At 37.8% G+C, this 26,873-nt stretch overlaps 2 protein-coding genes across 3 annotated transcripts in view; one reads left to right on the top strand and one right to left on the bottom strand.

Annotated features, from left to right (window-relative positions):
* Positions 1 to 3,397, top strand: part of SBSPON (somatomedin B and thrombospondin type 1 domain containing) — a gene marked incomplete at its 5' end in the record, with an annotated part of 9,385 nt that extends 5,988 nt beyond the window's left edge. The window contains 4 exons of the mRNA XM_035563032.2: positions 402 to 596; positions 1,129 to 1,219; positions 2,065 to 2,241; positions 3,024 to 3,397. Of these exons, the coding sequence (XP_035418925.1) occupies positions 402 to 596; positions 1,129 to 1,219; positions 2,065 to 2,241; positions 3,024 to 3,141 (581 nt within the window). The remainder of the gene's footprint in view (positions 1 to 401; positions 597 to 1,128; positions 1,220 to 2,064; positions 2,242 to 3,023) is intronic.
* Positions 1,550 to 26,873, bottom strand: TERF1 (telomeric repeat binding factor 1). Of its 2 annotated transcripts, XM_035563031.2 has the most exons (11): positions 26,654 to 26,873; positions 23,474 to 23,569; positions 21,832 to 21,962; positions 20,502 to 20,588; positions 18,694 to 18,843; positions 15,873 to 15,979; positions 14,143 to 14,208; positions 14,011 to 14,054; positions 12,844 to 12,908; positions 5,732 to 5,895; positions 1,550 to 3,154 (listed from the first exon to the last, which is right to left on the bottom strand). In XM_035563031.2, exons 1-10 carry the CDS (start codon positions 26,832 to 26,834, stop codon positions 5,743 to 5,745), a joined length of 1,080 nt encoding a protein of 359 aa, XP_035418924.1. In that variant the 5' UTR covers positions 26,835 to 26,873; the 3' UTR covers positions 1,550 to 3,154; positions 5,732 to 5,742. The 2 variants fall into 2 exon arrangements, with proteins under 2 accessions (XP_035418924.1, XP_035418923.1); XM_035563030.2 differs by having other exon boundaries at positions 1,550 to 5,895.

Here is a 26,873-nt window from a genome sequence, read left to right as displayed (position 1 = left end):
TTCTTAAGATTCAAAGTTCACTTTCAAAATAATGGCAGTTTCCCCATAATGTTTTGGAATACATTTGGGTCAAGTTCAGAGGAAGTTTGAGATCCACGAGAACTAAAATTCGAATATCCACTGGACTATTCTGTATTTGGGAATGAGCAAAAAAGGCCTTGAGATTACACTTTTAAACGCTTTATTTAGTACATTTAAATATCTACAACTGTATCTGTACAAACACACAAATGCAACCCTACAAACAGCCCCGCATTGCTTTGAGACTAAACAAAATCAAAATTGCAAGTAAAAAAGAAAAAAAAAAGAAAACAGGCATGGTCTTATTACTTAAGCTTTTGAGAGCACTTAGGATAAAACAGAAGTCTTTTTACTCGTAATGTTTCAATACTGCTTTTCAGCTCTTCCATGCGTTGTCGGGGAGTGGAGTCACTGGAGTGGCTGTGCAGAGCAGTGCAAACCCAACCTACGACTACGTAGGCGCTACATACAACAGGAACCTAAAAACGGTGGGGAACCTTGTCCTACTCTGGAGGAGAAGGCTGGCTGCCTGGAATACCTGACTCACCAGGGACAGGACTGCGGACACGAACATGGTATTCTCTCTTTGTTTTTTTTTCTGTACATTCACTTCAGTGAATGCCATGAAGGCTCTGAGGGGGAGGTGTCCAGATAAAGCAATCTGCAGCTATTTGGTTAGAAATAAAATTTAAAACCGTATTTTCTACTGTCATTGGCTGCTCATTCTTGATTCATTTCTGTTAAGTAAACAACTAAGCTGTACACATTCCTTCAGTTTCTTAAGCCCCGCAGTAAGTATCAATTTATCTCTGTGTAAAGTTAGAACATAAATTTGGTACAAAACAGGAAACAGTCATTGTAGGGTTCCAGCCCATCCTATTTCCTCATGGACTAGATGGTAGTCATTACTAGATTTATTTCTTCTTAATATGGAGAGAATTTAGCAGTAGGGAAGGAGGTCGAAGCCTGATGTTGCCAACACTTTATCACTTTTTCAATAAAGCCAGACAGCATCACCATCCACAAGCTCTGATTCATTTACCCACTGTTACAGTAGTTGAAATATGACTCAGCTGTGTCTTGCTGCCTTACTGTTTTCTTCCTCAGTCCCTGCTTTCATAACTACCTCTGAATATGGTAAAGAAAGAAAACGACAAGCAGCATCTTCTGCCTGGTCCTCAGACAAAGAAGAAACTGGGTAATCTATTTATCATATATGCATGTGGGTCATCTTGTTCCATAGACAAAGAAAAATAGCTGGCTACAAAGAAAAATATAATTAAATTTGCCATAATTCAACAAGCTACAGCTTGTACTGTTTTTCTCTCCTGCAGTTCATTTGCATTTTCTGGATGTTTTTTGTTACTTGTTAATTGTCCTGAATTAGGTATTGGGGTCATGGCAAATTTGAGGATGGATGCTTTTGAAAGGAAATGGTAAATAAGGCTAAATCCAAACTCACTATATCCATAAGTGTAAGCCTGAGAAATTAGACTTAGATCTCTGAACAAACAAAACAGGCTGGATGCAATCGGTCTCAAGAGCTTGTTTTTAACATTGACATGAAAAGCAATAAAAATCTCTCTTGGTTACCAGTAGAGATGGTTATCACTGGTTCTGTAATGCTCATAATGCTTTGTCCCATGCTGCTCTCCCCAGAACAATAAAGCTTATAGGTATTCTTAAACCTTCTCTCCCATTTTCTCTTTTAGCATTCATAGGAGAAAAAAATACGGGTTATTAAGATCTGTTTTTCAACATAATTTAAGAATACAGAATACAACCAGAAAGTGAGATAATACATAAAGCACTGGACTGTGGCATGGAATGTGAGAAACAATTTGCTTAATGTTTTAAAGATTCCATTACTTAGGTTAGGGTCAGAAACAGACTTTTTTTTTTTTTTTTTTTTTTTTTACCAATGAGGATGTCTAACCTGCACTTCACAAATACCACCTGTATGATACATAAGTACATTTAAAGTTTCTATCTAGCTTGTGCTTTAGCTATCGCAGCTAATTTAATCCCTTTCTTTCTGAGCAGTTACTGTGTGGAATTTAAAACTGAATCACTTTCACACTACTGTGCTTTGGAGAATCGGCCGTATGCTCGATGGATGCAGTACCTGCGAGAAGGTCATACTGTATGCGTAGCTTGCCAGCCTCCAGCTATGAACACTGACACTCATCGTTGTTCTGGAGATGGCCATAATGCAGATGGGTAGAGACAACCTTTTATTTTTTTCCTGTCTCTTCTGTACCAAAACCCAGTACAGAACTTGAGATATCTTAAGATCTCATTAAAAGTTGTGTTTGTTATACCTAAAAAATTGAAACAGCTCATATCACTTGCAGAGCTCAGAAGATTCCAGTTTTCACAAAAATTGCTGTGTAAAACTTTACAAAATTTTTAAATACTAATGTTTTAACCACTAGTACTACATCCAGATAAAATTGGTAAATAACTGCAATATAAAGTTCAGCGTGAATGCTTTATTTACTATTGTAAAGGGACAATGAAACTTCTGTAGTGCAAGAAGTCTTTTTACAGCTATGGGCGCTGGTACTTAAAAAGTCTGCTTTCTGCCATAATCCAAATCTGATTTCAGGTTTGAACTATACATCTTGTTTCTAGAACGCTAGTATTGAAAGAAGACATTTAATATTTGTAACATTTTTACTTAGTCTATATATTTAATACATATCTCCATATATCTATACACTTATTAAGACGCATGCTATGTAATACCTATGCGACCGTTTACTCAACCCATTATCCTGTGTACTCTATGTAGGAACATAGCATTTGCTCTAGAATGCCTGCAAGTATAATAAACAAAAGCATTTTAAGACTAAGACGAGCTAATTAAAGTATTACATTGTTAAGCAAATCTAATCTTCTCTCCAATGACATTATAGAACACAACCTACTAACATGAAATATACATTTTTTTTGTGTTTGTAAACACATTAATTTTTAATTTCTCACTTATCACATTTCAGAGGTAAAATCTTACGCTGGGAAGCAGTTGGCAACTCTCGGTGCCAAGGAACCTGGAAGAAGATTCGGCAACTGGAACAGTGTTCATGTCCCCTTGTGCATAGCTTTATTTTTACGTAAAAGTTTAGAAGACCTTTAAAACAGCAACAACAAAAAATGAGAAAATTAACACCAATGCCAGGAAACCTGCATCTTTCTGCTGTATTTTGTGGAGCCTAAATGAACTTTAAAGGAGTCAAACTTTTGGAAGAAGTATTTTGGGCAAATCTCTTTGCCTGAATACAAAATGTTAAGACTGATCTTTGTACTAGAATGCTATAAGCAAATTCCTATGTTTCTGTTTGTAATTAAAGAGCTAATGTTTGTAACCATAGTAGCTTCTTTTTCTAAGGTTCTCATTCTTTACAGGCTATAGTTCTGTTCACGGGCACTGATCCTACTCAGTAGTGAGCCAGCCAAATGTTCTCAACTCTGGGAATGGTTACTATCATCATTAAATTGTAAGGGTGAATAAAAATGAAAGTTTGAGAGCTAAAACCAGACTTCAGTTTAGATCCTTTGTTCCTTCCCAATATCATCTAGACAGCTGTTTATACTACAAGTGGGTAAGTATTTTTTGTCTACATTGCAGTTTCCATGTTCAGCCACCCTCATAGAAATATCACTAATATACAAAGTGAATTTTACGGCAGACAAATGTAAACAAGACTTCTGCAAAGAAACAAACAGTCTTGAAAAGACCCATTTCCTTAATGAATGGTAATTTATTTAAGCTGCCTTGACTAGGATTTTGCTACAGTAATTAGCTTGCTGCAACTAAAAAAAAATTAATCTTGCATCTAGGAATAAGCAGTCATGACTAAAGCCTTGGCTAAAAGCCAAAAAATCACTTATTAGTAGTTAAACTTGCTCATGTACAGTGATCAACACAGAAACCTACAATATTAGAACATAGGCAAGGATGCTACGCACATAGCTCAAATCCTTGTTTTGATACCTATTATTTGTGTTGAATTATTGTTAGAGCCATTGAAGAGACTGCATACTGCAGGTCTCACTTGTCACACACCTGCTATGTTTGTTTTTGTTTTGAGTTGTTGGCTTACAGCTGCTCTAGCATTCCTTGCTGAAGTGCATAATCTTTATTTTATCAAGCTTCTGAAATTCACCATGTGTCCTAAAAAGAAACGATGCCTTAAGGTTCAGAAATTTACTGTTAAGGCACGCAGTATCTCTGTGGAACCTAAAGGCAATTGCGTGCCACAGCTGCAAAAAGAAACCTGAGCATCTGTTGGCAAGAATTAGGAAGGTGATCTGTCTGAGGTCCTGTCCACATTCAAGAGTAGGACACAAACCTTTCTAATGATACTTAACCATTTAATCTTAATGCAAACAGGCCTCCAAGACAGAAAGCGCAGAGATGATCTGAATACTTCATAAACATTTCTGCCCTGAAGAATATATTTCTTCTTTTGTAACCAGGAAGAATACCTCTGAGAATTTTATTTCATTATGACCAGTTTAGATGGATGCTTTTCCTTGAAAGGTTCTTGTAAAATAAAAATAAAAAACTTCTCCAAGGACAACATCCCAGAAAACACCTGAATTTAAGAGATTCCACTTTTAAAAGAATGCTGTGATATGTAAGTTATAGATTCACACTAGTATGACAGTGGAAAGTGTGTGTTTGTGTATTTTCTGAGGTCCTGGAATTCTTTTCCATACAATCTGAAGCAAGAGAGGCAGCGTAGCACCACCACCCATCTCTTACAGTCTCTTATGAGCAGGACAATTACAGTAACCAACTGACACCCTGATGCAGGCAGCTACCCATCAGAAGGTATCTGTGCCTGCTAGCACTGCAGAGTGTAGATGAAACCTGTTTCATGGGCTGTGCTCAGTACCAGAACAGAGTCCCGCTTTGGCTTTCCAGGAAAGGAGCTTCCCCTTTTCCGCTGGTCCAGAAGAATGCCGCTTCTCAAGACAGTGTAGGTAGCACAAGATAGTCAAGAGAAGTTAAGAGCTAGTATCGTGCTGTTACTTCCCTATCTTTTCCATTCTCTTCTGCAAGATAGTAACTGCTATTATGCCAACATAAATAATTTCAAAATAATCTTCCTCCTAGAACTTAAGCTTAATTCTTAAAAAAAAAATACCCTAGTGTGCCCTCTGATTCATACAGAGCACCTTTAATATTTATAAACATAAACTTACATGGGGTACTATATTTTTAACCAGAAAAATTAGCAATAACAATACATACGTATTTTTTGGTATGACTTACTGACAGAGATGACAAGTCTGACCAAAATTTCAAAGTGAGGTGAAATCAGATTGGAACGACTATAGTAGAAACTAAAATGATAAAGAGCTCCATCTGATTACAGATACAACCCTTTAAAAACTACAGAACACTTGACTCTTTATTAAAAGCCTCTATCAAGCTAATACGTTGCCAGTTACTTAAGACTCCTGTGTATGTAATTAACCTTTCATAATCACTGTAAGCATTTTCACATTGCAGAAATTAATCACCTCCCTCATGTAGATAGAAGACCAGGCTTTATATATATAAGTCATCATTACATCTGTTTCATGTTTTAGGGCAGCAACATTGCTGGAGACTCGGATTAGTCTCAAATAAGTTATTCTGAAAAGCTGAACTAGATCTTTATGTAGGGAAAGCTCAAGAAGAGTTGATTCCTGTTACCCAAATTAGTATTATTTGATCTTGGACAGTGTTCTCCACCGGTCTTTTAACATGACGCTAGTTCGGTTGTTGAAGTCACCGTGGACCAGAATTTTAGCCCAATTGCCCACTCCAAACTCCCTTACTCCTGATTTCAGTTTCTTGTCTTCTTCAAGAGTCCATGGCTAGGGGAAGAACAGAGAAAATATAGGATATTTGAACAGAGAAAGATATTCACGTAAGAACAAAGCTTCTAGCAAATATAAAAGCAAGTATTTATATAGCTGCCTAGTTACTACACAACACAGATGTTTTAGCTGTCAGTAGGGTCATTTTGATTTCTTTTGAGCTACATAACTTGACACTAAATAGAACAAGAAAGGTTATGACTCAAGTGTTAAAACGCAGTAGCAGGCATCACTTAGAACTAAAACTCATGCTTCAAATTTCACAAGTTACATGACAAAAAAAACCCGAAAACCAGAAAGGCAGCATGCAAAGTCTGGCTTCAACCCAAACGTGCTTTCCAAAATTTTACTTTATAAGCTAATTGAGCCAAGACAGACTTTGATTGATCCTAGCATGTGTCACAAAAGAGGAACCATTTTGTGACACGTTAACTTGGGAACTATGAATCTTGACACCATTCACCAACAACAATGGAATTGTAGTGTGCTGAGAAAAAACAAATCCCAACAGTTAAAATGCTGATAGAAGCAAAATCATACACACAGATTTGCAAGTGAGATCAGCCATACTCTCGGATAACAGGGTATCTATACCTATATACTTATTTTTGCTCATTTATTGAGCCTACTACTGAAGTCTCACTGTCACGACTCACGGGATTTTTGATCTCTAAGGGATGCCATTTCTCTCATAAAAGGAGAGAAAATTACCTGCAGTTATACATCTGCAAGCACTTCCTTACGTTTAGTTCTCCAGCGTACCAGTTCTTCCTTAGTTGTTTCTCAATACAAGCATCTCAATACAATTTTAAAAGTACACACAGAAAAAAAAAGAAAGCTGGAGTCTAATACTTGACTAAAAAAATACCTTTTTTTTTTTTTAATATTGCAGCTTTGTAGGAAAACGTACATAGGTAACAAAAGATTAAAGATCCTATACATGTTACATTATTTTTAACCAGTGCATTTTTAATATAGTCATATGTAGCCATTATTTCACTCTGGAATAGCAATTCACAACTTTAAAGAAACTATTTAAAAACAACTTATTGTGCCAGAATATGATCTTTTACGTCTTCAAATCCTTCTTTGTTTAATACACAAGCAATCATACCGATGCACTGTAAGTACACCTCCTCAGACAAACTGACTGCACATCTATACAAATAAAGAACAGAATCCCTATTTGGAGCAACTGTTTAGGAAAAATGTACCTAAAAAGTAAAGATCAATTTCTATTTCAAATTGGAGTTTGATAATGTGTTCTGTCCAGATTTATTCCCCAAAATCTGAAATGCAAAGACTCCACTTACAGAAAAAATGTTAGCTCAAAATTTTAATGAGCTTGAGCTGAGAAGTACAGAAAATTGTGCTCTGTAGGTGTTCCATTTAACTTATCTGTGTTCATTTCTGCATCTTGCGCTGGAGGAATCCTGCTGCTCCTGATGGTCTCACGGACCACAGTAAGTCATGACAAATATAAATGGTCAGTTTTCACTGGGCTCTTGCTGGCATTGAGTACAAGCACCTTCAACACTAAAAATCTAAATCTAATTCTAGTTGCTGGACTTCTACATACACAAATACGCATGCACATTGTGTATATGTCATGAGAACATGACTGCTAAAACTATAGCCAAGAAGCTCTCTTTTGCATTTCACCAGTGCCTGTGCTTTACTTATTTTGGAATTGGACTGCGATAACAAAAAAGTCAGTGTTTTTGTTCATAGCAGCAAATTTACACATGCAAGTGACCAAAAGCACTGCAATTATTTAGTCATGTTCAGTCATGTAGAAGCAAAATAGTTAATTTATCATAGGCCTTTGCAGGTCTCACTAGTTAAGAAGCATTTGCAACTAATTGTCTCACCAGTAAGCACAATTTAATTAGCAAAGGAGTGAATTATTTCTAAAAGCACGTCCTTTCTAGAGCCTCATTATTTGAAAAATTAAAATTGCTGTTCCTATTTAATGTATCTTGTTTTTCTGACAATTTTGGTGAAGAATGGGTTGTATAACTGTACTGATTTTGACTGGGATAGAGTTAATTTTCTTCACAGTTGCTGGTATGGTGCTATGTTTTGGATTTGTGACAAAAACAGTATTAATAACACACCAACGTTTTAGTAGTTGCTGAGTAGCGCTTACACTGTCAAGGTCTTTTCCACTTCTCATGCTGCCCTCCAGTGAGCAGACTGGGGGAATGCGCAAGAAGATGGGAGGGGACCCAGCCAGGAGAGGTGACTCAAAGTGACCAGAGGGATATTCCATACCTTATGACATCATGCTCAGGAATAAAGGCTGGGGGAAAGACAGAGGAAGAGGGATGGGGATGTTGTCTTCCTAAGTAACTGTTAGACATGATGGAGCTCTGCTTTCCTAGAAATAGCTAACATCTGCCTGCTGACAGGAAGGAGTGAATGAATTCCTGATTTTGCTTTGCTTGTGTGCAGTCCTGAGGACCTAAGGCACCCCGTTTTCAGTGGGATGTATTTTTGATCTTCTACTGTTTGAACCTTCAAATGGGAAAGCCGCAGTCATGTCCCTCAGCCACACGGTACAGACACTCCACAGCCCTAGGTGCACTGAGCTGGGCTCCTGTAGGTGGGCAGGAACTGCTGGAGGAAGCAGCTGCTCCTAACATCCTTTAACAAATTGGAAATAAGAAGGATCTGGCCAAGTTGTGAGTATTCCCAATACCACACACACATACTCCTTATATGATAGGGGACTGATCCTTTGCTAATGTGCTTACAGCAGTAAGTTTGTAACCAAACTTCTAAAGCACTACGTGAGGGAGGATGTGCTAGTAAAATCCCTGGGCTAATTGGAAAAAAATGAAGAAAAAAGATGTTTACACGACATAAGAACAATAAGAGGTGTAGATGGCTCAAGCTGAAGGTCTAGTGACTACAACGTGTCATTTGGGGTATGAAGAGAGAAGTATACTAAAATATGTACAAGACCTCCTCATAAATAATATATCACTTCTAGCTATCAAATGGATAAGTGGTACTGCCTATCAGGCAGGAAGACCCAAGATATTCAGGCTGAGCTCTCTGCAATTTGAGCTTTCCCATCTATGAAGAATCAGTAACAGAAATGCACAGCTGTAAATGAATAGCCTCAACTTACAGAGATTTGAGCTTGATAAAGCCAAATCTTAGAACTATTATAGAGGAAATCAGTGAATTATGAGGGAACAAATCACTTCACTCAGCAAATAATGTTACCTAGTGGAAATGTAAATCTCTTGTGACTCCTGTCATCTGAAAAATGCATCCCCGTCCTGTTTGTAAACAAGAGGTGGCTGGGCAGGGCTGCCCAGAGTAAGTCAGTATGATTGTCAGTGCCACAAGAGGTCCATGTGTCTAAGGATGCTCTGGTAAGTCCTTGATCCAAGGAGATACTTTTTTTTTTTTTTTTTTAATTTTAAATTGTCTCCTTCCCTAAGGACCAAGAACCCATCTACAAATCCTTAAAAGATTCTGCCCTAAGAACAACCACAATTCGTGCACAGGGGATGACCAGGTAACAGTTCCAGTGCTGTCCTGTATAGCTTTTTCTTTAGCTGCACCCCCACTCCCCTGAATTTGTCCTGATGAAGGTGGCAGCAGCCGTAGTGAAGGGGGTCACTGCAGGGGAAGGGGATGACATAACATTCAGCCTGATCAAAGTTGTATTCTGGTTCTTCTGCAACAAGTGAAAATTTGGAATCTACACAGAGTTCAAGCTGAGGTACATGAATACCAACAAGCTTCATGTCTCAAAGTTGTTCTAACTTAATGTAATTAACAGTGCCTTTTCAAGAAGCTATGATCACTGATATAGGCCTCACTGACTAGCCAGTGAAAGAATTGAGTAGCAGTAGTTCAGCTGTCTTTGTAAACAGAAACCTAGCACTTCCCTAAAATTGTCTACCCTTTATCAAAAATGCTTCCTTTACCCAACGCTTCCTGTTCCACAAATCTTTTGCAACATCAGCAGTGAACAGTGTTGTGTTAAACAAACAAACCAAAACTATTATTAAAAGGCCAGAGATCCCATTGGAATCATCTAGATCATCTCATTTCACAGCATGCCAGAAAACTTTCCTAAGTAAAATCTTTATAAAAGTACCACAGTTATGCTTGACCTACTGCACCAGTTAATTCAAACACTTCCAGCACAGAGACAATCACAACTGTTGTTACTTGTTGTAGTGATTAATTACATTTGCTGTTAACAGTCTTTTTTTGGTTTTCTGCTTTTAAAATTGGTTACAGCAGGCTTTCTTTACAGACAAGTTTCTTCACTTTAACACATAAATGAGCAGCCTGCTGTACAGGTAGATCAGAGACTGACCCGTTTTTCCCCTTCACAAGGAACTATATTGATTAGTAAGTTGTCTCCCCACACATGCCAACAAACTGCCTGTGCTCTGGGATGGCACTTGTGTGGACTCCAGCACTGCTCTGTTACAAGCTACCAAGACTGGTTGAGAGACCAGACATAAAGCAGCGCTGTGCTTGAGCTAACATAATCACAGTGCCTGGCCCAGAGCAATCTGACCTTTGGCTAGCTCAGAACACTGGCAGAGCAAACTTCAGTTCGCCAGACAGCCTGCGTAAATGCACCATCCCTTATCAAAAGATCTTGTTATGCCTTAGAGTCAGTTTTGTTCTAACAATCTGCTTTCCCTTGTGCATGCTGGGACTCTTTGCTCTGAAATTTTCTTCAAGGTCCAATATGTGGATTTTTTCTATACAAGTCTGACTAAATTCTGAAAACTCAGATTTTTTCAGACATTTAAGAAAATTGTCAGACTGATTTTAGACAACTCAAAGGACTGACCATACACATACAGAGAACAGGTTGAGTACAAACAGCTCCCTGATGTCTCTGTGACGCTTGCATCCCATAAGAGTTTAATTTAGGAACCAGAAAATCACGTACATTTCCTTTCAATAGCACTCCAGACTGCTGTACGCAGTTAACTGAAAAACACAGCAATGAAAGGCTGTAAACGGGCACTGAACCACTGCAGTGAAATGCCATTTACAAAACAAGAGCAAACAATGCCAACATTGAAAGAGGGACTGGATGGAAAAGGAAGTTCTAGAACTCAACAGCTCTGACATTCACAGCATTCCTTCATGAATGTGAACTATCTTATATAACCCAGATAATTAAGTAGAGGTGCGGATTTATTGTCTGAAAGGCCAATTATCATGGCTTTCTATGCAATATTTATGAGATCTTGCTAGTATGGCATAAATATCAGACAGAGCAAATGCATAGTTTTCTAAATGTTCAGATTAAGTTTTAATTTCTTTCAAGCTTTTATAATTTTTTCAGAGTTTTCACTACTATCAGATGCCCTTTTCTGTAGCTTTCTATACATCCCATAAATTTTCATTTCAAATAAGGCTGAATTTATAATAACAGAATTAAGCATAGAGCATTTCTTTTTCTAGTGAGATCTGTGCACAAGCCCTAGGTCTCAACTCAGTGTTTGTAGCTGTCTCCATCCATACTTCCTGAATAAATAGATAGGTGAATATAAAGCTGTCATTAATTCTGTGTCAATTGTGGTCCAATTAGTTTCAAACTTCACGTTGTAAGCAAGACTGACTGAAGTGTGCAAGCCTGTCAGCAACTGGCTGACAAGATATCTGTCCAAGTATGAAGTAGAAAAAAACATTTACTATGCTTGTGAATGCAACAGGCAAATCCTGTGAGCACTGATTTTTTTTTTTTTTTTAGGCCACTGACTGTATTTACAACTGCTAAAAGAGGCTCTCAGTGATGTAAATATTCCTAAGATTTGTGAGAAAGTAAAGAACTGTGTGTTTATATGTCGCCAGGGGCTCAACCTCCAATATATCACCATATCTTAACAACATTAGGACTCTCATTAGGACCTCAATCAATTTGAGGAAAGAATACAAATGAAGATTTAACCAATTCTTCAACTTCACTAAAAATTCTTAAAAAGATAGGAATAATTACAACTCTCCTCGAGGAGTGTCTGGAAAAAAAACACATAAGCCTTCTGTATTACATGAAAATTAAGTATCAAAATGAACACCAGAAGAATGAAACAGCCTGCACCAAAATGAACACATTTAGTTAATGGCAGAAACTGTCAACAGAAAGACTCTATATTACTTCTAAAGAGATTCTCTTAAGAGGAATAAATTTATTTAACATTAATTTTGTTCAGAAGTGCTTTATCATTTTCTCATAAATGAAGAAAATGAGGTATATTCAAGATCAGTTTGTAACAGTTAGTCCCTAACATCAGATCAGCTTCAAACTCACTTTTATTACGGAATACACTTCTGCACTTTCCACCTGTAGGAATTATACCATTGCTGAACATAATGGAGTAGGTTTAATCATGAAGAGAGTTCAAATGACTATTTGAAATGTAGTGTTATAAAAAGCTACTATTTTTTGTTTATAAAAATCAAAACGGTTTCTCGAGTAAATATGTTTTTACCTCAGATAAACAAAGTTTTGAATTATTAAGTTATTAAATCTCTATTCAGCTTCCAAGTTGGAGAAATCTTTGATGTCTCATGGGCAAATGACATACTGAATTCTTTAACCCACGGTTTTACTACTTTTATTTTTTATTTTTAAATAAAAACTTGCACATTTACAACTTCACAAAAACATCTAAAAAGACTCAGGCTAAGCTTTAGCAATAGTAATATTTGAACAAATTCAAATCTCATGAGCATTAGCAACAATACTTGAGATAGTATCAGAAATACTATTTTTTCCTGAGACAGAAATTAGAACTTAAACAGTCCCAAGAGCTATATAGCACAGCTTGAATAACATAAAGAATCTTAAACCCAAGAATTTTGAATGCTGAGTCTAATACAGCTGGAAAAAAAATCTACTGCAGGTCAGATTCATTTTATCTCTACTTAGAATAGAAATCAAATACAAACCTGTCTTCTTCGGCCACAAGTCCGAGTATCTCCAAGTTCTTCCACATTTTGCAAGCTGTTCAGACCTAGAAAACAATTAACATACATCCAGATCAATAAGGAGTCAAAATTAAAGCAGTACATTCTAGCCATTCTACAGTTCTATTTTACACGCTAACAATTATGTGAGACTACAATGTACTGTTTTGATATGCTTGGACAGAGTGGGAAAATTTCAGTGTTCATATATGAATACACTTTTATACATGTATACACATAATCTCACCTTAGACCAAGGACTAAGTACGCTATGCAAGAAAGCGACTATTTTGTATGAGACAGAGCTCACAGAAGAGTTATTTTAAGCAATTAAGTAAAAATTGCTATGTACCAATGAAAAACTTATTTTACACTTGAAAAAATATTCTTACTATATGCATCTCTCTCAGTTTAGGTAGAGAGAATGGAAATTAACCAGTGATCAGAAATATTATACTTTATATATAGGTTCTATCTTTTCCATAGAACATGTGTGAGGTTCTAACTGAGGCAAGTAACCATGCTATCCTAAGAGTTCACCCTTCCAAGCACAACAGAAGCAACAAATAACTGTGGGTAGATACGTAGGTATGTCAGACAGCAGCTAGCCACGTGTGGCTATAACATCATCTCTTTGTGGTAATAGGGTGCTAATGATTTTCAGAACCTACTTATAAGTGTGACAAAATCACACTTTTAAGAAAATAGTACCAGGATGATGCACGAACAGCCTAACCCCCTGCATTTTACACAACTTGTTTTTTTCAGTCAGACAGTCTCTTTCCTTCCTTCACCCCAACGTTATCTAGGTTGGATGCCCAAAAGAGCCAAGTCTTATTACTACTCTGTCAACTTTCTTCTGTACAGAATACCATAAAACTCTAGTAAAACAAACAAACAAAAAACACAGCATAACAGAAAACAGTGAGTGATTTTGCAACATTAATTGCCAGGAAACTTCAAAACATTTTGTAAATGCAGCAACACTCCACACATGCAGAAACAAATTAGGAGTTTTCTTCTCACCATAATCATGTTTATAGGAATCCAATCATATTGGAGAGCAGTTATCAAACCACCAACCCATTTGGAAAAACAATGTCTAACATGACTTTATTTTGAAAGTGTAAAAAATAAGCTAACACTCACTCTGAAGAACATTACTTGCTCTGCATTTCCTCTTTGAAGGAAGCCTGCAAAAATACAGAACTGAAGTAAAAATACAAAAAAAAAAATCATGAAGCATGTATGACCAAAAGCCACCCAAAAAATCATTTTTACCTTATAATGGATTTTGTTGCATCTTCAGGTAACTGATTTGTAGTACTCGGTTGCTCTTCTGTAAATCTTAAAAAAAAAAAAAAAAATTATTTCCTAGACAGCAACTTGCCACTGATGTGAATCAACAGTATTTACATTAAATAAAATCCCAAGATTTCTCTACAGAAACAGAGGCATACAAACACTAACTGCATCAATCCACTTACTCATAATGCTACCATTAACCAGTACTGAAAGCCTTGAAAAACGTGGAACTTGTTCATGTGAAGTAATTGCTTCCACAAATTTACAAAATTATGGAACTACAGAATTCCTTAAACTTTTCCACAACATTACACACATTTATTTGAAGACATGATGCATTTATTTTACTTAGCTTACTTTTTATTTATTTATTTGCACACTCTACGTCAGTCAGTTTTCTTAACTAAATCATGCTAAGCATTGTAGGTATAAAACTGCAGAAAAACAAACTCTATCCTGACCAAAGACCACAAAAACAAGTGGAAAAGCAAATGGCGATAAACCTAGAATATTAGCATTATTTAAAATACAGTCAAAGGGGTAAAAAGGGAACCATGTTTCAAGTTCCCCCAGCATTTCTTTTAAAAGTATGTATTTATTTTGAGGTTTCACATTGCCAGAGTCATACCCTATGTTCTGTCTATGAAGCTACATATTTATTTATCATAATAGCAGTATCACTAAGCAAGTAGATCCTGCGTCTAGCTGTAAGGAAAAAAGTAACACACTGATTCCCTTTCCTTGTTCTCTCTCTTCTTCAGATGACTTATAGCCTGAAATTAAAGACTAAAACGAGCTCAATCAAGTGTAAAGGAAAACTTCTAAGAAGCATTTCAATGTTTTTATTGTTATACAAGACTGACAGCTGTTTAAACTGAAAATCGTGCATCTTCAGCAAGTATTTAAACTTAATGCCAAGCTATTTGATGTAAATGCCAAGAATAACAACTACAGAAAGGCTAATACTTAAAAATAGAGAATAAATTAGTAGTTCACTTTCTGTTAGAGAGTGATTTGGAATACAATGTCCTTCCTTCTACCTACTCTTAATTCTACAGGTTTCAAGTTACTATCAAAACATGTTCCTGCCATGGTTTTGGCTGGGACAGAGTTAATTTTCTTTGCAGAGGCTCAGACAATGCTGTGCTTTGTATTTTTGATGAAAACAGTGGTGCTGACACACAGATGTTTTTAGTTGTTGCAGAGCAGCATTTAGAGACAAGGACTTTTTCTTGTTTCTTACGCTGTCCTGCCAGCTGGAGGTACACAAGATGCTGGGAGGGGACACAGCCAGGACAGTTGACCCAGACTGACCAAAGGGATGTCCCACACCATGTGGCATTGTGCTCAGCAACAAAAACTGGGGTAAAGAAGGGGGGAGGGGGAGCGTTGGGAGTGATGGCGTTTGTCTTCCCACAAAGCCGTTGTGTGTGTTGAGCCCAGCTTTCCCAGAAGTGGCTGAACACCTACCTGCCTGCCAATGGGAAGCAGCGAATGGATTCCTTGGTTTGCTTTGCTTGTGTGTGCAGCTTTATCTTTGCTTAGTGAACTGTCCTTATCTCAATCCACGAGTTCTTGCACTTTTACCTTTCCGATTCTCGGCCCCATCCCACCCAGGGAGAGTAAGCGAGCAGCTGAGTGGCAATGAGCTGCCTGACAGGGTTATATCTCAACAGTCCCTCAGTAATAAAATGTTAAATGCATACCTTTGTGTTGTTTCCAAATTATTTTCTTCCTCTTCATTGGCATTCACAGTTATGTTCTGCAGCACTACTGCTTTTAGTCCTTTAGACTCTACCTGCTCCATGGCTGCCTGTGAGAAATGAAACTGATGCTTCAAAATTATAGCATCCAGTACATTAATCTTAGTATAAGCTGCTATTTATGTAAGTGTACTCTGCCTCAGCTCTACTAATGGTACTTATTCCACAGACCCTTCAAAGGGTATTATCATTAAAATAATTTGTTTCAGAACAATTGTAATGAGGTAGGTTGAAATCCATCAAAATCTTTACCAGCCAGTAATTCAGAGAAATTTCAGTCAAAGCCACAAGTAATATTTATATGAACTGAACATACAGATGATGTGTGAAATACATTGCAGAGATCAAGACTGCAAATACTACTGAAGTACTCTAAAGTCTTTTTTAAGACTAGAGTACAAATTGAAAACGGACAGTCCTCACAAGTTCATCTAGCTACACTGACTTTAGAGCGCGGCAAGATCAAGAATACTTACAACACCTTCAAAGGTATGTCCAATCAAACTTTAAGGTTGCAAAACAACTTTTCCTGTATTCACAAAAAATAGTTTAACATCCTATCCTGCCTAAATTATTGTAGCCACAAACCAAGATGATTCCTCCTCCTTTCCCAAGAAGAGAAGGATAGTTCATTACTCTATAAAATTTCTAGAGTATTATGAGATTAGTACTTTTCCCCAAAGTTCCTCTTATCTACTTGATATAATAACACCTTAAAAAAAAAAAACAACTTAGCCTATATGATGTCATTCATGCCATTCTGCCACTAACGTTCTTCTCTACTATCTTAAGGCCCACTTACCACTCAAGTGATATAAAAACTAGCTGTGCACCATCATTATTACTAAGCAGAGCCAACCACTTTCCATCTAACACTGTCTATACAACCCAAAAGAACATCTGTTTAGCAATCTCAAAGATGACTAAAAATCATAGCAATTCAGAGTTGACAAGTTCACTGCAGGCCCAACATTAATTCTTTTTCTGCTTAGCCAGTTGCTCCCATTTTTCATCCATTTCTTCTTTCAGGGCTTGCTTTTGCCTCCTGTTAGTTTTTTGTCATCTGTCCAATTTTCAGTCTTCTTGAAATCTTAACTTGTTCTTCACAGTAACTTGCAGAATCTCTCAACATTTGAAAGAGCCAGATAACATAAAAGCAGTCTCTCTCTATTTCATTAATTCAAACATGAAAATACTGAAAGTTTTTTTCTGGTTACAGAATACTTCCACTCCCAGAAGAATATATTTCACTGTCAGAAATTCCATAACTACCCAACTTACCACATCTTTCAGCTGTTAATTTTCAAAATTCTGCCTTTACAGTCGTTGATGGTACCAAAAGATGAGTGGAAGTGGGAATGTTTCCATATAAATAATTAGTAGAAAGGATTTAATAAAAAAAGAATTGTCTAATAATGCATTTTAAAATGCAACAGCAACTTTCAAATTGTACTTCTCCCTAAAACTAACTGTTTTGAAAGAATACTAAGTTATTATACAGAAAAAGTATTCCCTGAGTGAATCTATTTGGCTGGTCTTTGTTTGGCATTGAAGTATCTGCAGATTGTTCTTAGGTTAGTTTACCTCGAAGTTTCTTGAAGTGCAAGAATTTCATTGACAGTAGGAGCTGCAACCTTGTAGATTCCAAACTTGATAGTAAGCTAGAAAAGGCAGCCTAGAGAACAGTCTAGCAATGCAGACCTTTTTATATTTCCACATACAGCACAAGCGGAAAGAGAGACAAACAGTTAAAGCTAAGGTGGTTTTCTGCAGAGAACACAGCGTACACTGCTGGGAAACAGTTATTTGCATTGTACAGTAAAGAGTGAAGTCTTTACACCATGCTATCCTCTACATCCAGGAGTAATTCAGGCTAAAATGAAAAGATTTCAGAAGTAATAATATTGCAACTTTGGTGCAGACAGTAGGAAGGATGTGCATACAGGCAGTAGAGATGGAACACAGGGCCCAAGAAAGCTAGTATGGAGTTTTGGGCCTTCTCTTGACATCTCCAAACCTCTCTCTCTTCTTAGACTCAAATTAATTTCTTTGAAAAATAAACTTGAGAACCGGCAGCTGAGTAAGACCATTAAAAAGTATTCCTCATATTATACTCTGAATCCGTTTGAGAGGTTCTCTAGTCTCTCTGGTAATAAAATGAAAACCCCAGAGGAACTTCAAGTTTGTTTATTTAGAATTTACCTCTTATTACCTTTAGATGTCTGTGTTTTTGTAATTGAGTGACTCAATATTCTTTTATAGTGAGTAAACATATGGGAAATTCTTCACAATCCTCCTGAAGATGAACTGCAGGAGGAATGTTGTTCTTGCCAATTTTAAACCACTTTTGAGCAAGATGGTTTGTAAGGAGCTTTTTTTATCTACAGGAAAAAGCAGTAAGAGTTTTCAATCTCTAACTCCTCTGACATTCCTAAAGCTTTTAAACAAATTAACAGGTCTTGATCTTTCACTTTTAATATGAGAAATGTTATAGACTTAAACAAGGCAAAATAAACATGAAATATAGTTACGTTATCTTTCAAGGAGTTCTAAGATCAGAACTGGTCCTCTTCCTCTGGAATCTTATTCCTACTAACTTTCTCCTAATCATATATTCAACCTTTTTTTTTTTTTTCCAATTAATAAGATCAGCCACAGAAAGACAAAGCTTCTGTTTCATCTAAGGCAGTGTAACCTAGTGTAACAGTTTCCTTGAAAGTATGTATCTCTTTTGAAATAGGTTTTCGAAAAAAGTTTGACATACCTGTAGTAAGAAGTTTTTTTCATTTTCTTTCATGAAACGTTCGATGTAAGACTTGACTTTACTTATCAGAAGATCGTAATTGAAGCTTTGGAGAAGGGGAATATATGGATCCTTGCTTTTGATTACGGTTGCCAGCTTCACCCTTAAAGGCTAAAAAAAGCACACTTTCATATGTCATATATATATGTACCTTGCAGTAATCTTAGCACCTATGATAAACAGGACACATACAAAGCTAAAAAAGATTGTTATGTAGTCTTCTGAATAAATTCACGCTACACTCTGAAAGGGTTCTACTGTGAGCTAGGCGCAACGCCAGGAGTTCGCTTTGTTTACATGCTCAAAAAGTAGTAGGTGTAACTTCCCAGAGATGCACACTTTCTTTCCATTTATGAATAACGTTGAAAGCAGTGTGGTCAATGGAGCAAAACGTACACCCAGAAAGGGCCACTCATTACTAGGTTTCTTTTCTCATTTACTGCCTCTGCAGACTGACACTGAAAGGGGTCTACAGTGTTCAGGAAAAGGACTACTGAGTACAGTAGCATTAAAGGCACAGAAATACTCATAATTAATCACAACATTATGTTTGTCTACCAACCACTCTGAATCACGCAGAGAGCAATACAGCCAGTATCTAACTTGTGTACAGGCTGCACTCTTGTTTACCAACTTGAATACTACTATTACCTCAGCCTACATTTTCTGAACAGCTGAATCTTCTGAAAAAATTATCTGAATAATATGTTATATACATGCTATTTATGTAGAACACATGCTCTAATATACCAGAGGAACAAACAGGCACATTTTTGTCTGTCTTCTTTTCGCCTGCAGTCCTTGCCTTCCTTTGTTCTTTTCTTCATCCTGTTTTCCTCAATGGTGTAACACACTACAAGGCATCACATTTTGCCTCCACAAAATGCAAAAGTTCCTCTAGTTTATCATACACAGCTATCATGGGGGTGGGGAAAATCAGGGGATAGTCAGTACTTCTATCTTTTAGCTGACAAATGAAGTACAAGTAAAGAAGGACCAACGCAAGCACTGCACACATTCAAAAGAGAGGTCAAAAGCCTATATACAATCTGCTTCTTTTTTCTCCCTATTTTTCAGCCTCCTATAAGCAGTCCCCATTATTGCAATGGTCTATAGGTTGCTAAAGTCATTACTATAAGCGGACTTACGGTTTTCAGCAAATTCAAGCATGTGCATTAGCTATTATTTTGAACAGACATGCACTTAGACTTGCATCTTCATGAAGCAACGACCATAAAACCAGGAAGGGCCCGACCCAGATGTTATCTGGTCCAGAGAACAACATCCACTCTATGTTATGGATGTTAATCACCCTTCCTTCCTTCTGATGTTTCAACCTGTAGAACGCTAACCAATGGAGAAGACAAATAGAGCACACTGCAAAGACTCAGAAAAAGTCAACGGCCCAATTAGAGCAGTGGACCCACCATTTCTTTACCAGTGTGTTTATACTGTGAAAACTGCAGCATCACCTTCCCAGAATCCCTCATCTCTCATTCAAAGTGGGAAAGGAGATTAAGTTTAGACCGCTGCTGCCCACAGTGAAGAACGAATGCCGCTAAAAGCAATCATTTTACTCCCCCAAATCATGCATTATTTCTATCATTTCCCTTTCTCCAAATATCCTTTTGCACTGAGAGCTACCACAAGTGTGAAAGTGATTTCACCTAGAGTAATTAGGATAAAGCTATGGAGGGAGAGTTTGGCACCTTTGGGAAACTGTTCCCTTCTCCTCTAAAACAAGAAAAAAAAAATGAGCACATTACTACCTTATCTGATTCTGAGTCTGCAAACAGCCTTTCAAGAACTTCAGCAGCCTCCTTAAAATATCCTTTTTCCATATGGACTGCTACAACCTGCAATCAATATAGTTACACTTAAAAGACATGCTGAAATACATTTCACCTGAAAAACAAAAACCCACCACCACCAAAAAAAAACAAAAAAAACAACAATGGAAGTCACACTTCTGTAATTTTGTGAGACTTTCAAAATCTTGAGGTCTATACATTTAGAAGTAGGACCAACAATTATTGAGTTATTACAATTAGTTCGGAAATAATATTAAACATCTTGTATGAAGACCAGGGATTTAAAGGCAAATCTGATGCACTGATGCAAATTTTCCCTTACTTACCTTTTTCCTCTCCCTTACCATTGCTTCCATCTTCCCCTGAAGGACATTTTCAGTCCCAACAGTTGTGAAATTTCCCTCATGTGCAACTAAATAGAGTGCTCTCCTTTGCAACAGTAATAAAAACGTCAAGTGATCACATTAAACACAGTTAAAAAGAGGACACATCCAATTCCGTATTGCACTGAAGCACATTTGTGATAATGCATGTAATATTTCAGACAATGATTCAAAAAAACAAACCCAAAACAACTGGTAATTATTTCTTGTTAAGCACAGACATTCTGTAGCTATCTCCAAATAAAAAAAACACTTAGAAGACTGAATACAAACTGTTCTGTCTTAACTCCAGTTCAACAGTACCTCTACACTTCCTTGTACCACACGTTAGGAAAGAACAGCAAAATGGAGTTATTAAAGTGTTTCTAATCATATAACAGTTTCATCATGGGAAAGTTTTAAGGAAAGTTAAAACAGGGGAGAGTTTTAAGGAAATTCAGAGCAGGTCAAGATTTTTTTTTCAAATACTTTTACTCTTAAAACACGTTTTTCAAAAAAAAAAAAAAAAAAAAAAAACAACCACCATCATTACCAGGAACAGGTTAGTTTTTATGTTTCTCACTGAAATCAAGTTTTCTAATACAGAGAATTAGCTGTAAGCCAAAAACACTCATCTGAAATTAAAGCTATTCAAGCTATATTTTAAAGCTCAAGATATAAATGTTTTGAAATTGGTATCTCAATTGATATATATTTTTTAAATTGTCCCAGTTTGAAATTCTTTCAAAACCTGCCAAACAGGAACCAATCTAGATAGGGAAAGGTCCCATGTACAGCTTTGTTTATACTGTAATTAAAAACAGAACAAACTCGGAAAATTCAGTTCAGATTGTTCATAGCCCAAGCTCTGTTTCAGCAGAATGAATAGCTAGCATCCTGAAGTGTTCTGAATAAATAACACAGACCTGAATTTGAATCAAGCGACGAATATCTTCATGAAGCTTATCAAGTTTACTTTCTTCCCTCTCAAGTAAAGTCCAAAAAGACAGAGCAGATTCCAAAGGTGAAATTCTTGGATCCTTTTCAAAATTGCATTCTTAGGGAAAAAAAGTAGAAATTGGTATTTAAAACAAAACTTAAAGGAGGAAGCTAAGTATATTTCATTATGTATACACAATGACGTCCTATGTACTATAAATCATTACAAATCCTTTCTCCTCAAATAATTTTTAGTCTCCCTTTTCAGGTGTGTTTAAGAGACTTGACGGAATCTTCTCCTTTTTAGAGCCTCTTTTTTCCTGATGTTTCTAATAACAATACTGTTGCATTTTTAAGAGAGATTATGCATCTTCTACTTATTGTTCAACTAAAATGCTACTTGCAATAGTGCTACGTTTAGCATTATGTATTGGGAATGGTATTAATAATGCTTTTACAATAAGCTTGGCATCAGTTATCAAAACATTTAGTATTGCTGCTTTGGATTTTGTAACACAACACAATCCTGATCTCTCTATATTACCATGTCTTAATTTTGTTATATTTGAACAGGTTAAAGTGAGGGTAATTCAAACAGCGTAACACAGGACTGTTCACTAAAAAAGCAGAAGCAGCCATGTCATTGTGCTAATATCAAGGTTTGGAAAAATTCCCAGCAAGCAGGTTCAGTGACCACTTCCAGCCAAAACACAGCCTAGCCAAATAACCACCCCCCTCAACACTCTACAGTTTCCCTATCTGATCAATACATGGCTTGGGTTGGAAGGGACGTTAAAGATCATACAGTTCCAATCACCCTGCCATGGTCAGGGACACTTCCCACCAGACCAGGTTGCTCCAAGCCAAACAGGTCTTAAACACTTCCAAGGATGCGGCATTAAATTAAAGCAGAGTAACTGCTTTTAATTTTATAAAAATAAGCCTTTGTGGCACTGCTAGGCTAGAATACGGTTTTGTCCTTCAATGCTTATGCTGGCAAGACTGCTTTTAAAGTTCTTAAATCTCATCAAGTTTTATCAAGCAGCACAGAAGTAAAGTCTTACAAAAAGTTGTGCATGGGCACAGAAGCAGCTCAGCCAAATCAGTGAGTTGTGACTAACTTACAATCAAACAGAAGACACAACAATGAATAAAAATCCCAAAGACCTGCTGCCAGCTGAAAGTCTTATGACCTCCTGTAAAAAGAAAGGCCATCAACCTTTCCATCCATATTCTTGCTCCTACTGTCTGTCCCACTTTAATTTCTAGATTTACATTTGTAGAAAGAAATGCCCCCTCTGCACTTTACACTTGTAGATATTGCTCACTAAGGGCCAGTCAATCTTCTCAAGTATATTTCTTTTGTCAATGCTGCTGTGACAGGAAGACCCACAATTTGAGCAGCATATAAGCATTCAAACTCTGTGCAATAAGATCATCACAGGGTAACGCTGGTCCTGCATATAGCTCAGGTGCATGTGGAACACTAGCAGTCCAAGTGTAGAGATTTCAGCCATTTTATATACACATTAGAAGCAATGCGAAAGCATATTTAATACACATCTATGCAAGTTCATTCAGATCTACTTAAACAGCAAGTGGCAAAAAAAAATAAATCAGAGTATTTACCAAGTCTTTTTCCATCTGCAATTCTTATCAAAAGCTGACAGAGGTACACCATTTTTTTCTGATGTGTAGCTATTTTGGAGAAGCCATTAATAACAGCTGGAAAAGAAGAGGAAAAGTTAAGTCAGTCTTGCTCCAGCAGTGCCACAGTGTGGCTAGAAATATACTAGACACTGCATTATCAGACTAAAAATGCTTCATAAGATCCCTAATGAATTAGAAATTTAGCAGATTATCAGTTAATGTTCTTCCCTGTTCTAAGAACGCAAGTCATATTTAAGCACTTGACCAGAAAAAGGTATTCCTCTTGCAGTTCACAACAGCAGCTTAGAAGTGGCAAGATGCATCACAGGCTTATGTTTTGTTTTGTTTTTAAACTTAAAAGAACACCACAGTATTTTACATAAACAAATAAAAGTTTGTTTTGCTCACCGGCTTACCAGGAAAGACCAACAACTATCTGCTCCAGAGAACATTTCTGTGGAGTGCCCACCCAGCAGAGCCCCAGGCAGACTGCTAACGCTTACAATGTTGCTGTGGCAACTGGCAGACCAAAGGCAGTAAAAGCTACCAGAGCTTAGGCAGAAACCTAAACCCACAAGGGAAATCTTCCTCACGGGGTTGGAAGGTCACAAGGATTACTGTATATTTTAGACAGGGAGCTGTGGCGAGATTATTTCCATCACACTGATTACTGTGAACTTCACATTTTAACGTGCTGTATGAATTCGTCTTCACAGCATTACATGGAAGCATTCAAAATGAAAAGCAAAGAACCTGTCAAGCTGCTCACCTAAGACAGCTGCACGCTGAGCACCCTGCTTCAGGACATTTCAGAGGCAGCCTAGAGAAAGCCAGAATTGTGCAGCAGGGGGCCCCCACACCACCCCCCAGTTTTGCACTGACACAACCAGGACACATCACGCATTGGTTTCCTCGCACATACTTGGCTTCCTTGCTTTGTAGTGTATGAGCATCCCCTAGGGAACAATGGATAAGTATCCAATTACAAACTAATTAAAAAAACCCTGAAAGATTACCTAATCTAATATCAAGCAGGATATTGTCATTTGGGCTTCGAAGAACACATTTTCAATTCTGTTTCTGTGAGGACAGGTGGTGCAAGAGCTCTAGCTAAAATAGGAAGTGGAAAAAAAAAAAAAGAACGTTGCTTAGAATAGTAGTGAAGTGCCACTAATTACAGTCACAAATTTATGCATCTCCCATAGCAGACAACGCAGTTCAGCTTCAGAAAGCTTGGATAATGAGTTCGTTGCTAGAGATAGTTACTATCCCCATGCCCTGAAGATGGAGCCAGAGCTTGGAAGTTTCTGAAGCAGGAAGAAGGCCGCAGCTGAGCAATGCAACAGAAAAAGGAGGTCAATTTGGCAAGTGGCTTGAGATCATTTAGCTTTCTCCGCTCCTCCGTGTGCTTTTAGGGTGCACATCCACTAGAGTGTTAATTCAGGGCTTTGGTTTGTATCACAAAGCAGTCTTGATTACACGCACTAAATTCCTTTAGAGCTATTCCACAGGAGAAGAAACCTTGGGAGTGGACAACAGGTCCTTAGCACCAACTATTCACAAGTAATGCAGACAAACCGAAATCGAAACAGACTTAGTAAACTTTCCTAGAATCTGTTTCTTTGTTAATTCATTTGTTAGAAGTGACCCTGAATATAAATTGAATATAAATTGCTCCCCTCACAATGGCCTCTCAAATATACTTCATTTCATTAGCTTTTCATTAGAAATTCTAGAAATCCCGTTCCTTGCCATGTAGATACCTAAACAAGCTAAGTAATAAGACACGTCAAAGCAGGATAAGGTAGGCAAGGCACATAACCTTGCCATGCTGTCTTTGAACCACAGACGACCTAGACGGGTAAGCTATTTTTACTTGGTAGTGTACTGAGCTGTACATAAAAAAATATTTCTCCTAACAAAATAGATCCTTTTATTGCTTTAGCCATCCTACATTTTTGCACTTGCTTCAGTTTGAACCAACCTCCCTGCTGACAGCCAACCAGTATTTCAGTAGGATCTCTTTCCGTTGTATGCGAGATTAATAGTTCTATATTCCCAACAACAAAAAGCCTTTTCTAATGCAGTCTTACGGGTGCACTTAGCTTTTTCCATCGATTATTTTACTCTTGACTTAATAACCTTACAGCACCAGCATGCTCAACTCTGTTAATGAACTCCCACATTCCAGATTTTCTATTACTTCCCAGTTCTACGTAACTTTGTATTCTGCACAAATACTAATTGCAAAAATTGTTTCTACTAATACAATCTCCTAAAGTCTTCCCATTCTCCCTGAGAGATATTCCAGTCTGCAATATTCCTTGTCTCTGCTTCCCATCTGTCTTCATGAAATTTCATAACCGTTCTCCTACTGAGCCGCAGTCCCAAGGCTGAGAAGCGCCATTAATAATGAAATCTAGCAGCCCCCCATTTGATGTATTTCCTTATCTTCAGATTTCTTACCCCTTGCTATTTTTCATATTAATCTCTTTACTATTCATTCTGCATACCATGGTATTCAGTTCTTTGCAAATTTTTAAATAAGTCATACTTATTGACTATTTTCGTGACCATTTACTTTGGTCAAGAAAAAAAAAATCCCCCGAAGATCTAACCTGGTATCTTCATTTTTTTTTTTCCCCCAACAGATAAAATCACTGTAAATCCATCGAATCTGAGATCAAGACAATTTGTTCTAACTGTTAACAATCCTCACTCTTAAATGTTCCTCACTTCAAATATGTCTTTCCATTCACAATCTAGCTATTAGGCTTTGTTCCACCTGCGCCTGACAGACTGTAAGTACTTCAAAACCTTCTAGCATTCTACCAGAAGCCAGGACATAAACTCAGGAACCCGGTGTATTTAAAGTTACACTAACTTTTGCATCTCCAAACTAAACCCTCTTCAACCTTTCAGTAGCCCTGAGCCACCAGCACCTGAGGCCTCAGGTTCTGTAACTGAGGATGGCACACAAACCACGCTACACCCGCACGCTTCACAGCACCAAGGTGATGGAGTCAGGCCGAGCAGAGCCCTCCCTCAGTACCCAGCAGCTCGGAGGCTCCCCAAGTCTCCTCAGAGCCGCCACCCGCCCCCACTGAGGGGACCGACAGCCCCGTCCTGACGGGGAAGGGACGGAAGGAGCCCCCTCACCCTGCGCCACGGCCCTCCACCGCCTGAACTCGGCGGCGCGGCCCTCCGCGAAGTGCTGGCACAGGCAGCAGCAGCTCAGTTCCAGCACCCAGCCCGCCGCCACCGACTCCGCCGCCACCAGCGCCGCTGGGTCCCCCGAGGCGCGGCCGCTCCCGGCCGCCGCGGCGCCTTCCGCCGCCATCTTGGAGCTCGCCCGCCAACGCGCCCCTCGCCCCGCCCC

Source organism: Cygnus atratus, chromosome 2 (genome assembly GCF_013377495.2).
Source record: "Cygnus atratus isolate AKBS03 ecotype Queensland, Australia chromosome 2, CAtr_DNAZoo_HiC_assembly, whole genome shotgun sequence".
Lineage (NCBI taxonomy): Eukaryota > Metazoa > Chordata > Aves > Anseriformes > Anatidae > Cygnus > Cygnus atratus.
The sequence above is the reverse complement of the archived record's forward strand: the minus strand, read 5'-3'. Positions and strand labels throughout refer to the sequence as shown.

What these genes read in the sequence shown, in the direction of transcription:
- TERF1 (XM_035563030.2), bottom strand. Translation starts at nt 26,834, where the DNA reads ATGGCGGCGGAAGGCGCCGCGGCGGCCGGGAGCGGCCGCGCCTCGGGG. An exon ending in GTCGCTTGATTCAAATTCAG is followed by an intron (nt 20,589 to 21,831) that starts GTCTGTGTTATT and finishes TATTGATTGCAG; the next exon opens with GTTGTAGCAGTCCATATGGA. An exon ending in CAGACTCAGAATCAGATAAG is followed by an intron (nt 18,844 to 20,501) that starts GTAGTAATGTGC and finishes TGCTTTTTTTAG; the next exon opens with CCTTTAAGGGTGAAGCTGGC.